At 38.6% G+C, this 14379-nt stretch overlaps 1 protein-coding gene across 5 annotated transcripts in view; it reads right to left on the bottom strand.

Annotated features, from left to right (window-relative positions):
- Positions 1–14379, bottom strand: part of KIAA0825 (KIAA0825 ortholog) — a 252615-nt gene that overhangs the window by 151527 nt on the left and 86709 nt on the right. For 4 of the 5 annotated variants that reach the window (XM_032993075.2, XM_032993074.2, XM_032993078.2 and 1 more), the window contains 5 exons: positions 13857–14084; positions 12602–12867; positions 11209–11359; positions 5897–6087; positions 2143–2325 (listed from right to left, as the gene is read on the bottom strand). In XM_032993075.2, the coding sequence (XP_032848966.1) occupies positions 2143–2325; positions 5897–6087; positions 11209–11359; positions 12602–12867; positions 13857–14084 (1019 nt within the window). The remainder of the gene's footprint in view (positions 1–2142; positions 2326–5896; positions 6088–11208; positions 11360–12601; positions 12868–13856; positions 14085–14379) is intronic. The other variant, XM_032993077.2, reaches the window with a different exon arrangement.

Raw genomic sequence — 14379 nt, 5'->3', positions numbered from 1 at the left:
ATATGTCATTTTTTTGTATTCTTCTTGAACAAAGCTGCCAGATTTTGGTTATGATTTGCAGAGTACTTTGTAGTAAATTAAATGAGCTGCTACATCATGAGCACATCAAATTTTTGATCCCTAGAAAAGCAAATTAGGATACTGAAATTTATATGTCTAAATATGAAACCTATATCGCCAAGTTGTTAATCTATAGCGTTATACATAAAATAAAAAATACACTGCCTCACTCTCTCCATTTGCACTTTTTTTTCTGAAATTCAGTGAGTTCTCCAGTCTGCACACTTTTTTAATCATTCCAGGTATAGATAAATCTGTAAACAACATGGATTAGTGGAGGAATAGCTAGAAGTAACAGACTATACTACATATTTTTTTTAGTCCAACATTCTAAGGGCTTTCATAAAGGAAAGGTGAAATGTCAAAATTGACAGTAGAAGCAGTTACAGCTACCACAACGTCCGTTCCTGCCTCCATTAATATTGCCACAGCAATCTGTTTTTTGCCACCCAATCTGTTTGTGAGTCACCTTAATTGCTATTTTTTCATGACCCTGCATTGTATAAGATCAAAATCCATTAAACTGAGCCCACACATGACAAAAAATATTTTGTTAAAGAAGCTTAAATGCAGGTCTTTATCCCTCTCTTTGTACCACTAGTATTACCTAGAATATTCTTATTCAGAATAATAAAATAAAAGCCAGCTGATTAGGATTTTACTTCCTTAGTTTTGGGTTTCGTTGCTGCTTTTTTAACTTGCGATCTCACTTTGTGTTGTCTCTTACACCCAGTTTACAGCAGAATTTTCAGCATGAATGTGCTGGTTTTGGCTGGGGCAGTTAATTTTCCCCGCAGTAGCTGGCACGGGGCTGTGATCTGGATTTGTGCTGGAAACAGAGCTGATGACACAGGGCTGCTTTCCTTACTGCCGAGCAGGGCTTGGGCAGAGCCAAGGCTGCTCATCCCCCCCAGCAGCGAGTGCCTGGGGGGCACAAGGAGCCGGGGGGTGGGGGGACACACACAGCCGACCCCAGGGACATCCCAGCCCACCCGGTGCCCCATGGAGAGAGCTGGGGGAGAGGGAGGAGGGAGGGGGGACGTTGGCAGCGACGGCGCTTGGCTCCCCAAGTCCCTGTCGGGCGTGATGGAGCCCGGCTGGCCCGGGGGAGGCCGAACCCGCCCGCGGTGGGGCGTGGGGAATTAATCCCTGGCTTTGCTTTGCGTGTGGGCGCGGCTTTTGCTTTCCCCCTTAGACTGCATCTATCCCCAACCCCCCCCACGCGTTTTCTCCGTTTTACCCTCGTGATTCTCTCCCCCATCCCAACACGGGTGGAGCGAGCGAGCGGCTTGAGGGGACTCAGCTGCCGGCCGGGGTTAAACCATGACAGTGAAGAAGTAATGAAAGACTCAGACCCAACTTCAGTGCAAGTGACGTGTCCTTTTGTTTACAGTTGTGACTTGTGAAGACATAATTTTATAAAGGTGGGTATTCTAAAGTCTTTCTCTTTTAAATTGTATTTAATATTTGTTTAGGTATACTGCTCATGTAACCAGATGACAATTTCAGTAAATTATCTTTAAATTTCAGGAGTTATAGAATTATTATGGGATGACAGCAGAATATTCTAAATTAACTAGAAACTGAATGTAGATAAACCTGAACTAGTAAGAAGACGAAATTCTTCCAGTTGTATCTGTGACTAGGTCCTTGAGAACCTTATCAAAGACTTTTGTATCATAGTAGTAAATGTTTTTAGACTGGTAAGAATGTGTTTCTAACAAAATGTGTCCTAACTGAACAGTAAATAGCAAGTTTGGAATTATTAATGAAATTCTACTGTCTGTGTTACAGAGGAAATCAAATCAGACTTTTACTGTGGTCTAGGTTATGACCAGCCAAAAAATGCACAGCAGAGGAGTTTGATCCAAAGCTAATAAAATCCCAGCACATATAATTGGGCTTTAGGTAAGATCATATATATAAGTTCAATACCAAATCAAGATATGGTCAAAGGTTATCAAAATGTGTCAGCACTACACATTCCATTTGTATTTCAACACAATTATTCAGCTTGTAGATCTATCCATGTAAGCTCAAGAACCAATTTTATCTCAAACTGAATGTTTCTTTCATACTCACTCATACAAATTCTTCAGTGGTGCAGTTAAAATAGCCAGCACAGAGAGCAGACTATTGCAGTGGCTATGTATTTTACAGATCTTGAGATCTCTGTCTTCCTGTGGACTCAGAAACTCCTGTACAGAGCTGCAAACTGACCAGAGCATATCTTCAGTAGACATCAAAATTGCTGCAATATCAATTCTGTTGGGAAAAAAAAAAAAGTGAAAATGTATTACTTAGGACATCAAGATAGTCATAAATTTCAGTTAAATAAAACTTTCGTCTGATAACATAAAATACCCAAATCATGGACTTCAAATTTCATCTTCTGTCAGTGATGTAGGAATTCTGAATCCACTACAGTGCAAAAATTTAGTGCTTCCACAGAAAAGTTGTTACTGAAACTAGTCAAAAGAAGACTCAAAAAATGAGGAGATTTCCTCTTCCAAAGTACAATGCCACTAGACAGGAACAATTTACCTTCTAAACTACAACTCAATAAAATTAAATATAGTTTTTTCCTTTCATTTTATAAAGGGAAAAAAAAGAGCCCAAGGAAGTATAGACAAGTCAGTCTCACTTCTGCCCATCAAGATCATGGAGCGGATCCTCCTGGAAACTATGTTGGGACACATGGAAAATACAGGACACAGGAGGTGACTGGTGACAGCCACTGTGGCTTCACTGAGGACAAATCATGCCTGATGAACCTGGTGGCCATCTACAACGGGGTAACAGCATTGATGGATAAGGGAGGAGCAACTGATGTCAGCTACCCGGACTTGTGCAAAGCATCTGACACCGTCCCACGCTACATCCTTGTCTCTGAATTGGAGAGAGATGGATGTGACGGATGGAGCACTCGGAGGATAAGGAATTGGCTGGAGGGTCGCACGCAAAGAGTTGCGGTCAACAACTCAATGTCCAAGTGGGGAGCGGTGACGAGTGGCGTTCCTCGGGGGCCGGGGTTGGGCCCGGAGCTGTTTAACATCTCTGTTGGTGACAGGGGCAGTGGGATCGATGCACCCTCAGCAAGTTCACCCCTGACTCCGAGCTGTGTGGTGGGGGGCACGCTGAGGGCAGGGGTGGCACCCAGAGGGACCTGGGCAGGCTGGAGAGGGGGGACCGGGCAAACCTCATGGGGGTCAACAAGGCCAAGGGCAAGGTCCTGCCCGTGGGTCGGGGCGATCCCCAGCACAGACCCAGGCTGGGCCCTCGAGGAGCGGCTGGAGAGCAGCCCCGAGGAGAGGGGCTGGGGGGGCTGGGAGGGGGAAAACTGCCCGTGAGGCAGCCCCGTGCGCTGGCAGCCCAGAACCCACCCGTGCCCTGGGCTGCAGCCAGAGCAGGGGGGGCAGCAGGGCCAGGGAGGGGATTGTCCCCCTCTGCTCCGCTCTGGGGAGACCCCCCTGCAGTGCTGGGGCCAGCTCGGGGGCCCCCAACAGCAGAAGGACCCGGACCTGCTCGAGCGGGGCCAGAGGAGGCCACGAAGATGCTGGGGGGGCTGGAGCAGCTCCCCTGGGGGGCCGGGCTGAGAGAGTTGGGGGGGTTCAGCCTGGAGAAGAGAAGGCTCCGGGGGGACCCTGAGAGTGGCCTCCCAGGGCTTAAAGGGGGGACAGGAGAGGAGGGGGGGGGGGGACTCTGGGTCAGGGGGTGTGGGGATAAGATGAGGTGGAACAGTTTTAAGCTGAAAGAGAGTAGGTTTAGGTTATACATAAGGCAGAAATTGTTCCTTGTGCAGGGGGGAGGCGCTGGCCCAGGGTGCCCAGAGCAGCTGTGGGTGCCCCCTCCCTGGAAGGGTTCAAGGCCAGGTTGGACGGGGCTGGGAGCCCCCTGGGCTGGGGGAAGGGGGCCCTGCCCGGGGCAGGGGGGGTGGGACTGGAACATCTGTAAGTTCCTTTCCAACCCAATCCAGTCTGTGATTCTATGATGTTTCTTTATGATAAAGTATAATTAGAATGTACGCAGTATTTTCAAATCCTTCTGCAGCAAAAAAGTAATGACAAGCAAACTATATTTTCAATTTGCAAAACTTTAACTGCCAGGAAACATATTATGATGTGGAATGTTTCTGAGTCAGTCATCTGTTGCTTGTTGATATTGGCTGGCAGAGCATCATGGGTCATTGGCCTAAAAATAGCAAGAACCCAGACTACAACAACGCAATCTCACAAGACTATGCTGACATACAACAGATAGGAAACAGATGGATAACACAAAATATATGGCAGGAATGAAACTGGTCTGAAGAAAGTACCTATGTACCTAAAAGCCAATGGATGCATCTGTGATCATCTGCATTTTTAAGGATCATCTTATTTTTGGAAAATCTAGTCAAACACACATGAGCAGGTATTTTTCTGTATCACAGATCAGATCTCTAACATTTCAAGAGCAATTGAGAAAAAATAAACCACCTCCCCCCTAGAGTATTATAGAAAAAAGTATGTAAAATCTCTGTGATAAAAATATATTGAATGATATTAATTAAAAAATGTTTTTTGTGCATGACTGGATAATTCAACTCATGCAGTGAGAAATTCAAGAATCACCTTATTAAATAAAATAGCTTCTCTATAAAACGACAATGTAGAAAGAACTTTCTTGTTCAGTATTTTGAAGAAAATTTATACAGACTTTATTAATACTACATTTAAGAAAAACTGTATTTCTACATATTCTTCATACTTCGGGGTATTTTTTTTTTTCCCAGGAAATTTCCAGGAAACCTCCATGTACCTAAAAATATAGAAGGCCCTAATCAGGTAAATTAGTGTAGGAATAGAACATACAAATAGGTATTTTGATACATAGAGTAAAACTTTGGGGTTTTTCCCACCTATTCCAAGAATGTGAACCTATACAAGTTACCTAAGCTTCCATGACACTGCTCCTTTTCATAATAAAACTTATGATGACAGCATGTAACTCTTAGCTCACACAGAATATATCTCTGCTGAGTGTGTCACATCTACAAATGACAAACTCCTAATTTTTTAACTTGCATGGCCACCATGGACTATATCACTTCCAAAATCTATAAAGAGGAACATATTCATAAAGGAAATATATATATAGCAAAGGGCCAGGATGAGAAATGCACTGATTTCTCCAGCAAAACAAGACATGGAATAGAAAGAGAAAGGACAGAGGTAGGGTAAGCTTCCACCCAGAGACAATTGCTTTAGTATTTCTTAAAGAGACCTTCATCTCCAGCAAAACATAAGAATCCCAACAAGAACTTCCACTTTCATCTTTCCTAAAATGACAGGAGAAGGAATAGCCTCTTCCTCCTCTCTCCTTCTGCACCACTGGCTTCATCCTGGCAAACCTTCTGATGTGACCTCACAGGTCTTTCACTTGAAAAGCCCTATGAAAACCGAAATTCTATTGCAACACATGAGATTTCTTCATGAATTAATGGCTTGATTCTAATCCTGATGCTGCCAATTCTGCCCACATTTTTGTTTGCGCCATGACTCTGCAATGCACTGTTCATCATGACACTTTCAGCCCAATCAGGCAGTTTATGGAACATTTTTATCAAGAGTTCAAAAGAGGGCTTTGATTCTTCCTGGTTTAGTATATGACTACCAAATGCACTTTAATATACAAAATATACTGAATTAAAATGAACATCAAAATACACAAATTTTGTCTATCTCCTCTACTGTGTTCATTAACATTTAAATTTGAGTCAAAGCAGTGCATAACAGAAAACCAAGACTCACTTATTTTATTCATTAGAAGTGTGCATTAAATATACAAACATTACCTGATCTGTGGTGTTCTCTTGTAACTGGGGCAGGCCTGACAATATCTGGAGCACAGCATAGCCAAAGATTGTTCTAGTACATCTGTAAGAATCTCCTGGGCTGTCTTGGGAGGTAGAATAGTCCACAGATCATGATGAAGAGCACAGCAGAAGTAATGCCACATCTGGACAGAGAATGAGCATCTTTCCCCCTAGCAAAACCACCACACATTAAATAATAAAAACACACCTTCCAAAATGTCAATTTAGTTCCTCCAAGTCTAATTAATTCAATCTGAAAGGAAATAGCTGAAGAGTTTCAGGCACATGATGACCAAAAAATGGTCCTTGACAAGATGTGAAACATCCTTATTAGCAAGAAAACACATGTTCTATTTCAGTTACAAAACTAGAGTTCTGCCACAAAACCAAACCACAGCATTTGACCTCTTATATCCTTAATTAACCTATTCTCAAAACCCATAGTATTGTAAGTCTAGTTTAAAAACATATCAGTATTCTGCACTCACTACAATAGTCAGATGAAATTAATATAACAGTTTCTTTGTCCTCAAAAGAAAATAATTATTTAAATTATTTAAGCATATGTATTATCCCAGATTCATAATTGCCACACATAACCATGAATATGAAACTTTGGTCATATATAATGGATATGCAGTAAGAGCAGAAAAACAAAGAACAACTGAACAATTAAACTGATAATAAGAAATGTCCAGAATTTTTTAGTAAGATATTTTGGTCATGTTATAATGGTAACTCATTGAAAAGAAATATTTTCTATGAAGGAATCATCATTAATATTAATATTTCATTATCTATACAGAACCACCCCAATAAGACACAGAGGTAAATACAGAGGAGTAAAAATCACAGTGGTTAATCTATAATATCTCTAAAAAGTACATAGTTCAACTCATATTTAAATATTTCAACTAATAGAGATTCAGAAAATAGCATTATGATGAAGCTGTATCAGAACAAAGACTTGAATCTTCACTTTCCACCTTCCAATGGAGTTGAGAAATATTTTAAGAATTTGTTGATATTTTAAAACACTGTTAAGATTTTGATAGGCATTCTCTAATAATAGTAGGACAAAATAATCTGGCTTCCTTTTAAACTTACCACATTATCAGACTACTGGAAGTTGTCATTATGCAGTATTTCTCTGCCATAATATTTGAAGTGTATTTTATATTAAAAAGTGGTAAATTGTGACAAAGAAGAAAAGTATCAAACTTGCGACTGCTGCTCTAGTTTTAAAATTTATGATTGGCATAGGCACCTTTAAAACCTCATTTAGGAATTAAAAAAAAGAAAAATCATTAAGATGTCCAATTTTCCAAGTTTCACTAATGCAGATGAGAAAAATGTAATAGAGTTAAGTTTCGAAAGAAAATTACATGACTAATTTTCTGTGTACATACAACCATGGATGTATAATAACTGCTTTAAGCATATTTCTACTGGTAAACCAAATCCCATCACTCTGTTATTTTGAACAATCAAGCAGCTGACAAGTGTTTCCACACAGGCAAAATAGGATTGTCTTATATTGACCAAAAATTGATATAATAAAATAATGGACATATTAAAATAATTTCCTATCTTTCTTATATGAAATAAAATCACAATATTATTGCATGATATACTGAAACACCATCATAAGAAAGTACAGGTCTACTTTATAACTTTGTATAACTCAAATGTTAATACATTTCTGTAAGTTTGTAAGTTCTGGGTTTCTTAGATATATTACCTTGACTATCCTTGAGATATCTTCCAGTAGAACTTATCCAGAAATAAACCCCTAACCCTGCCTTATAGACATTTTACTAACATTTCCCTTTCTTTGCAAAAACATTTCAACTGTTACAGAATCAACTTACTAGGTGAAAAAATAATTACTTTGAATGACTAATGGCAGCTAATTTATTTTGATCATACCTTTAATTTACAAAAATAAGTTAAAAAAATTGCAAAAAACATGAATACTTGACAACCAGGAATATAATTCTATATTGACTTTCTAACATAGGGTATTTATTTTTTTAAGTAACTGAATGTTGGTGAGTTTTACTTTTAAACTATGTAAACACAAACACAAATCACTTCATTTTCCCTGTTTTATTTAATTTAAAGCAGTAAATTGAATAATACCCCATTTCTAACATTGTACCTCCACTGCAGAAGCAACAGCTTCACTGAAGATTTAAATGAGATTCATTCCCCTGTTCTAACCTGTTTTTCTATTTGTTGCCATTTCTAGACAATTCTACTGGTAAACATCTGCTATTTTTGCAGGCTTCGTATAATACAAACAGATGTGAGCTTTTATTTAGCTTATATATCAGGAAACAAGCAGCTGCGCTTTATTACATAAGCCACTCAATATTATCTTTGAACAGACAATTCTTTATTCCTCGGCTATTAGAAAACATAAGTTCCCAAAGCTACAGCAGATGTCAGCCGCACTAAAAGCGGCATCCGAAAGCGTAACCTGGAGAGCCGTCCCTGCGGCACGGGGGGTGCTCGGGGGGCTCCACCCGCGAGATCCTGGACCCCCTGACAGCTCAGACTCGGTGCCAGGTGGGAACCACGCTCTCGGAGCTCCGCTCAGATCTGGCATTGCCACAGATTTGCTACTCGCATCTCACAAAATCTCTGCTTAACTTTTCCTAAAAGGTATTGAAAACTTCCTGTGATCTCGCAGTGACTGTAATCCCTGTGTTTGTCCCCTAACCATGATTGCTCCTTCGGCTTTTCTTTTAATTCCAGTTACCGCTATTGGATGAGTTGTATGTCAGAGGGAGGATGGGTGAGCAGGTACTCAAATCAGTTATGAAAGTCCAAAAACATTTTAAAATACATTATTCTTGCTTTAAGAATGTAGAAAATTCTTTTACAGAATGTAATAACCATTTGCTACCAATCTTGTCCTCAGATGTTGCCATTGTTCAAATAAACAGATAAATGGATATGGAAACTGCAGCTCTGTGTAATTAAACACAGACACTGTCCCCTGACCCTTCCTCCCTTCCCTCTGTCTTTCAGTGGCTTTGTCTTCTTTCTGGATGACTTACGCATCAAGTAAGTCGAGCAGTTTTATTAGTCAATACGTCAATAGTAGGGAATGGAAAGGAAGGCTATCACCTATGCTTTCTAATACCACTTGAATGTCCTGTATTATTGGGGAAAAAGAAGGTGATCCCTGAAGTGTAGGACTGCCATTTAGTTTGTAATTAAGCATCCAATAACAAAAATCAGGAAAGAAATGTTTCTTCCTCTTCCATCTTCCGTACTCATGCACACAAAGCAAAAGGACAGCCAATGTTTTGCTTATTTTGTGTGAACAGAATGTATTTTTTTTCCTTTATGAGATTTCATTCAGGATCTACAGATGAGAATGGAATCTTTTACAGTTGCATGTAATATTCAAAACTGGGGGACAAAGGGAAAAGGGCAGTGAGGGTCCTGACCTAAACCAGATTCAAGAGCTAGGCTACCCAAGAGACAAGCAGAAGAAGACAGCCAAGCGCAGCTTCCCCTTAAAGAAGCAAGATGATGATGGTGATTACAGCAGTGGATCCCACAGAAAATGCAGGAAGGGCTGTGAGCCACTGACTCTCACAAGCACAAGAGCGTGTTCCCACTGAGAGAGGAGGAGATCACACCAGAGCCTGCTCTTGATGACTGGCAAGGTCTTCCGGCGCCTGGCTCCAAGCTACTCTTTTTTGCTGAGCTCAGCAGAATCTGCAAGACTTAAGAGGCAGAGCCTCACAGTTCCTGCTGAGCTTAGACCTTAGAAGGAGCCACCTCTCACTGCCAGAAGTTTCATCAGGATGTTGCCTCTGTAACAAGGTCTTAAGCCAATCTCTTCCATTTGGGATGGATACAAGAGCTCGGTGGAAGTAGCAACTGCTCAGCATCATGCCTCCTGGAGGCACCTGGAGCAGATCATGGTCCATGCTTGGGCCATGGCCCATGGCCCAGTAAAAAGAGCAGAGGGATGAGGTAAAATGACATACTTCCCACTTCAAGTCATTCAAGCATACAGAGCTGAGATACCAGCTTTATTTATCCCTTCCTACACACATCAGTTCTGATCAGATGACAAAATTGTTTAGCAAATCCATGCTTTCTTCTTGAGACACCTATTTCTGACAGCTAGGTTTCCTCCATGGAGAGTAGCTACTGGGTCACTACTAAACAGGACACATCATCATATGGACCACAGACGGTGAAGATCATGTCATGATTTATCAGTTGCCAAAAGCCACTAAATTTCTCATCTTCTTACTAACCCAGGACATCTGGGCTCACATTCAAACAGAAGTAAAATGCTTATTTACTTGTCTTTGAAGCATGGGCATTTTGATATATTACTCATATTAAGGTCTGCATCACCTGTCTAGTACAGATTTTTGTCACTGTCTCTGCAGATTTTTATGTTACACACGTAGAATACATGTATTGCACGGAGTTTTCTCTCATGCAAGAATTCCAGAAAATATTTAACAAAAACACCCTGATTCTCTCACAAAGAAAATGATATAAGGAAGCTCAGGACTTTGTCTCCAGGAGATCTCAGTTATTATTGATTAAAAAATATAATAATTTCACTTAATCCTGAAATTAGTGAAAATAATTCCAAACAGCATATGTCAGTCTATGCCTGCATTTAACTGGGATGAAGAAAAAACCCCAATAAATTATAATAATTCACTTGATCCTTAGGGTTTTTTTTCACATAATCATTAGGATTATAGTTTAACAGCAGACGTGACTTCAAAATGTAGGTGAAATGGCACTAGTTATTTCAGAAATATATTGTTGAATGCTGAAGGTAACTATATTGACCATCTTTCTTTGGTACATCCTTCACTCACAAAAGGTAAAAATGGGAAGAATTGAAGATAAGATTCAAATAATCATATTTCAAATTTCCAGGAGAAAAATAGCTGTCTTTCATTTTCATATGTCACACTTCCTATAAGAAGAAGATTTAAAATGATGGTGTCTTCTTTACAGAGTTCTGTATAAATGCCTTGAACTTGACACACAATATTTTATTAAACAAATGACACAAACACTCCATGGTAATGATTTATCTCATCCTTAAATGACTATGTTTTCCTACATCATTTCTACAGAGACATTTGCCTGCAATCATGGTTATTTCAAAATAGTACATTCCAGTAATCTCTATGTAAAAATAATGCTGATCTTATGCTTCTAATTAGTCAGAGAGCTGGCAACCAGTAAAACACATTTTGTAAAAGGGAGGCACAGTAAACTTAACCTCACACCTCATAAAAAGCTTTGTAGTCATCCCAGTGGTGGCTCTCGGCATCCTGTAAAATGCTTGTAGCACAAACTCTGACGCAGTAGTTCGTAACTTGAAACTGAAGAGTGTTGATGAATTCCTGATATTGTTGGACAGGCACTAGGAACAGGGGTCTGTTCAGAGAGAATGATCAAAGAGGCAAAGATTGAAAGGCTGTGCAGTAGGAGGTAACAATCCCCAGTACTGCAAATGGTTTTGATTATTAGGTATCAATCATTCATTTCCTCTCAGTCCTGGAGTCTGAACTTAGCATTCACTTTTGAAAAATATCTCGTCTTAGTTTCACAAGTTCTTTAAATATATCTGCTCATCTATAAATTCTCATTTAATCAAGTCACTGAGAAATATATGACTTCATCCTATTTTCTGAGATAAAAGTACATTTGTCATTCAGTTATTGGGAGATTCTGGGTTGAAGCGTAACTGCATCAGCACTGAGTGTGATAAAGAAAACATAAACACAGAGTCCAGAGATTATTTCTGTTAGGTATGTACTAAAACTCTTTCATAATACACGTAAGTAGAATTGAGCAATATTTTGGCTCACACTTCCCATTCACAAAGATACACTTTGTGAAGGAGAGAGTAAAACATCAGAGGGAAAGTAGCTCAACAGTGCATACAACCCCTTAGAAACCATATATTCCTTGAAAATTATGCTAGTTCAGGTGTCCCTCCCAAAAGCAGTTTCTACTTTTAAATTACATAAAGCCAGAAACACATGGACCAGTAAAGAGATTCCTAGTATCTTAAGTCAAAATCTCCTAAAAGCACAGCAAATGTAGTTACATTGCCCCCCACGTCAACTACTGTCTTAGACTTTACAGTACTACTTCATATCTCCCCTAATTTTTATTCTGCAGGCAATGAAAAATAAATTCTAAAACTACATTGGATGTGTTTGTTCACATTTCTGAATACAGATGGTATAACGAAAAAGTGCAGAAATGTATATTCATACTGTCCTCTAAGATTGCTATGTGCTAAATCAGATTTTATGAAAATTCAGCTATTGCAAAGGTCAGAAAAGGAAATTAAGGCCTTAGCTCTCTATTTATATGAGAGCAGAGTACATCCAGTTCACTGGACAATCCTTTTTAATCAAGTTTAATAAATAAAAAATATTGATCTGAAAATCAAATGCAGATCTTAAATATAAATAATTTGTTTTGTAATGGCTGCTTTGGATTATCAATAGCTTTGATGCAGGTCTTTTCATAAGTAGTACATGCAGTGCATGTGCTAAAAAATATGACGCAATTTGGAAAACTACCACGATATTGTATCACCAAAATGGAATGAGGTCCTTTATTATTTATGTTTGAATTAAACCATTACAAGTAAAAGGGACTCACTTTTTGCTCGTTTCTCTCATTAAATTGCTATACATTGTAAAATGCTGAGAGACATACATCGCTGTGGAAAGGGCAGCACACAAGTCTTGCAGGGGAGCCTTGGAGGGAACATCTTTGCTTTTCTCCTCCAGTCTTGCCAGGACAGCTGTTGCCACTTTGCTGCAGGCCTCTACAAAGTTTGCTCTAATTTCCTGAAGAGAATCATCTCTGCATGCCAGAGCCAATGGAAGCAATGTGTCAAGTTCTTCCATGATGTCAGAACAAAACTGAGAGAAATAAACATGGCATCAAGTTATTTGTATTCTGACAGCACTGTTTAATTTATACACACTAGGGTCAGATTCTTGAATAAAGAAATTGGCATAAAACATAAATACATTAAATCAGCTTTACAAACATTTCATTCTGTTATACAGGGGAGAAACATTTATCTACATTAAATGAATTATTATTTCATTTCTTCTTCCTTTAAAGCTGTATAATATATGGGAAAAAAATTAAAACAATTTTATACTTGTAACACCTTCATTTTGTTTATGATTTCATTATATGTACATTCAAAGCATAAGGTTAGTTCCTTGTAAACAAAGATAATTTTCCAAACTAATTTACTTTGAAAAATATACAAACATATTTCTTAATACTGAATTTGAAAACAAACTTGTCATCTCTTAGTAAATTCATACATTGATCTCCCAAAAATTTGTATGTTATTTTAAGCAAACATTCATTAACAGCATTCCAAATTCGCTAGAACAGTTGCAAAGCTTACGAAATAAAGTAATTTTCAAACACATATTCCCTTAGAAAAACAATTTAATTAATTGTCATAAATGACCTTTCAGCCAAATCAAAGAACTCTAATTTGGCCATATTAATGGTTATGCTGATTACTTAAATGGCATGTCTAAGGATATGAATAGAGTAAATCCCTTTATAGCTACGCTTCAAAGCTTTTAGCATTTTTTCATCAAGCAACTTGGTAACAAAGCAGATACTAATCAGAATGTTTCAGAACTTTCTGGATGAAAAAAATAATGCCAGTGAAGTTTAGAAGTTAATTCTTTCAAGTATAGACTATGGGCTATTGTATAAAACTCTGTTCAGCCTCATATTGTAATGCCTTTCACTCTATTCTTAATTCCATTTATATAAGATATAGAATATTAATGGTACTGTAAGTACTTCAAAGTGTAGATGGCAAACAGCCTTGGCATTCTGTCTCCCCTCAAACTTCAGATCTTTTGATACCTGCCTTAGCAATTCGTTTTGGTTGCTCCTCCTGTTGGACTGCTCCGCAGGACTCCCTCATTTGCTGGTTGTTTACAAGACTCATTGCATAGCCTGAAGCTGAAAACTCTTCTTTCTGCTCATGTTGAAGAATTTTAGTTGAAAAATCCTCGACTGCTATTGTTATACAGCGAGCCATAGAAGCAGACAGGTCTTTAAATGCATTTCTCCAGCCAAAATTCAGTAAAATAGGCTGAAATACATATTCATGTTAAATCAACCCAGATTCATTATTAAGTGTTGTTATTGTCTGAAACTTACACAAACAATCATAATTAAACTAAGGACACCATCTTTTTTAAAATTAATTTTAATAACTTAAAATTTAGTCTGTTAGCTTTGAAACCATATTAAAAGCAGTATATACAAGCAACAAAAATGAACATGCATAACAGTATTAAACTTGTCACCAAATTTTTAAGAAAGAAATTTATAAAAAACCTTGTTTAAACAAGATTGCTTTTTAAAAGCCACGCTTCATCTTTACA

The sequence above is a fragment of the Tyto alba genome, unplaced genomic scaffold (genome assembly GCF_018691265.1).
Source record: "Tyto alba isolate M040663 unplaced genomic scaffold, T.alba_DEE_v4.0 Super-Scaffold_13, whole genome shotgun sequence".
Classification (NCBI taxonomy): Eukaryota; Metazoa; Chordata; class Aves; order Strigiformes; family Tytonidae; genus Tyto; species Tyto alba.
The sequence above is the reverse complement of the archived record's forward strand: the minus strand, read 5'-3'. Positions and strand labels throughout refer to the sequence as shown.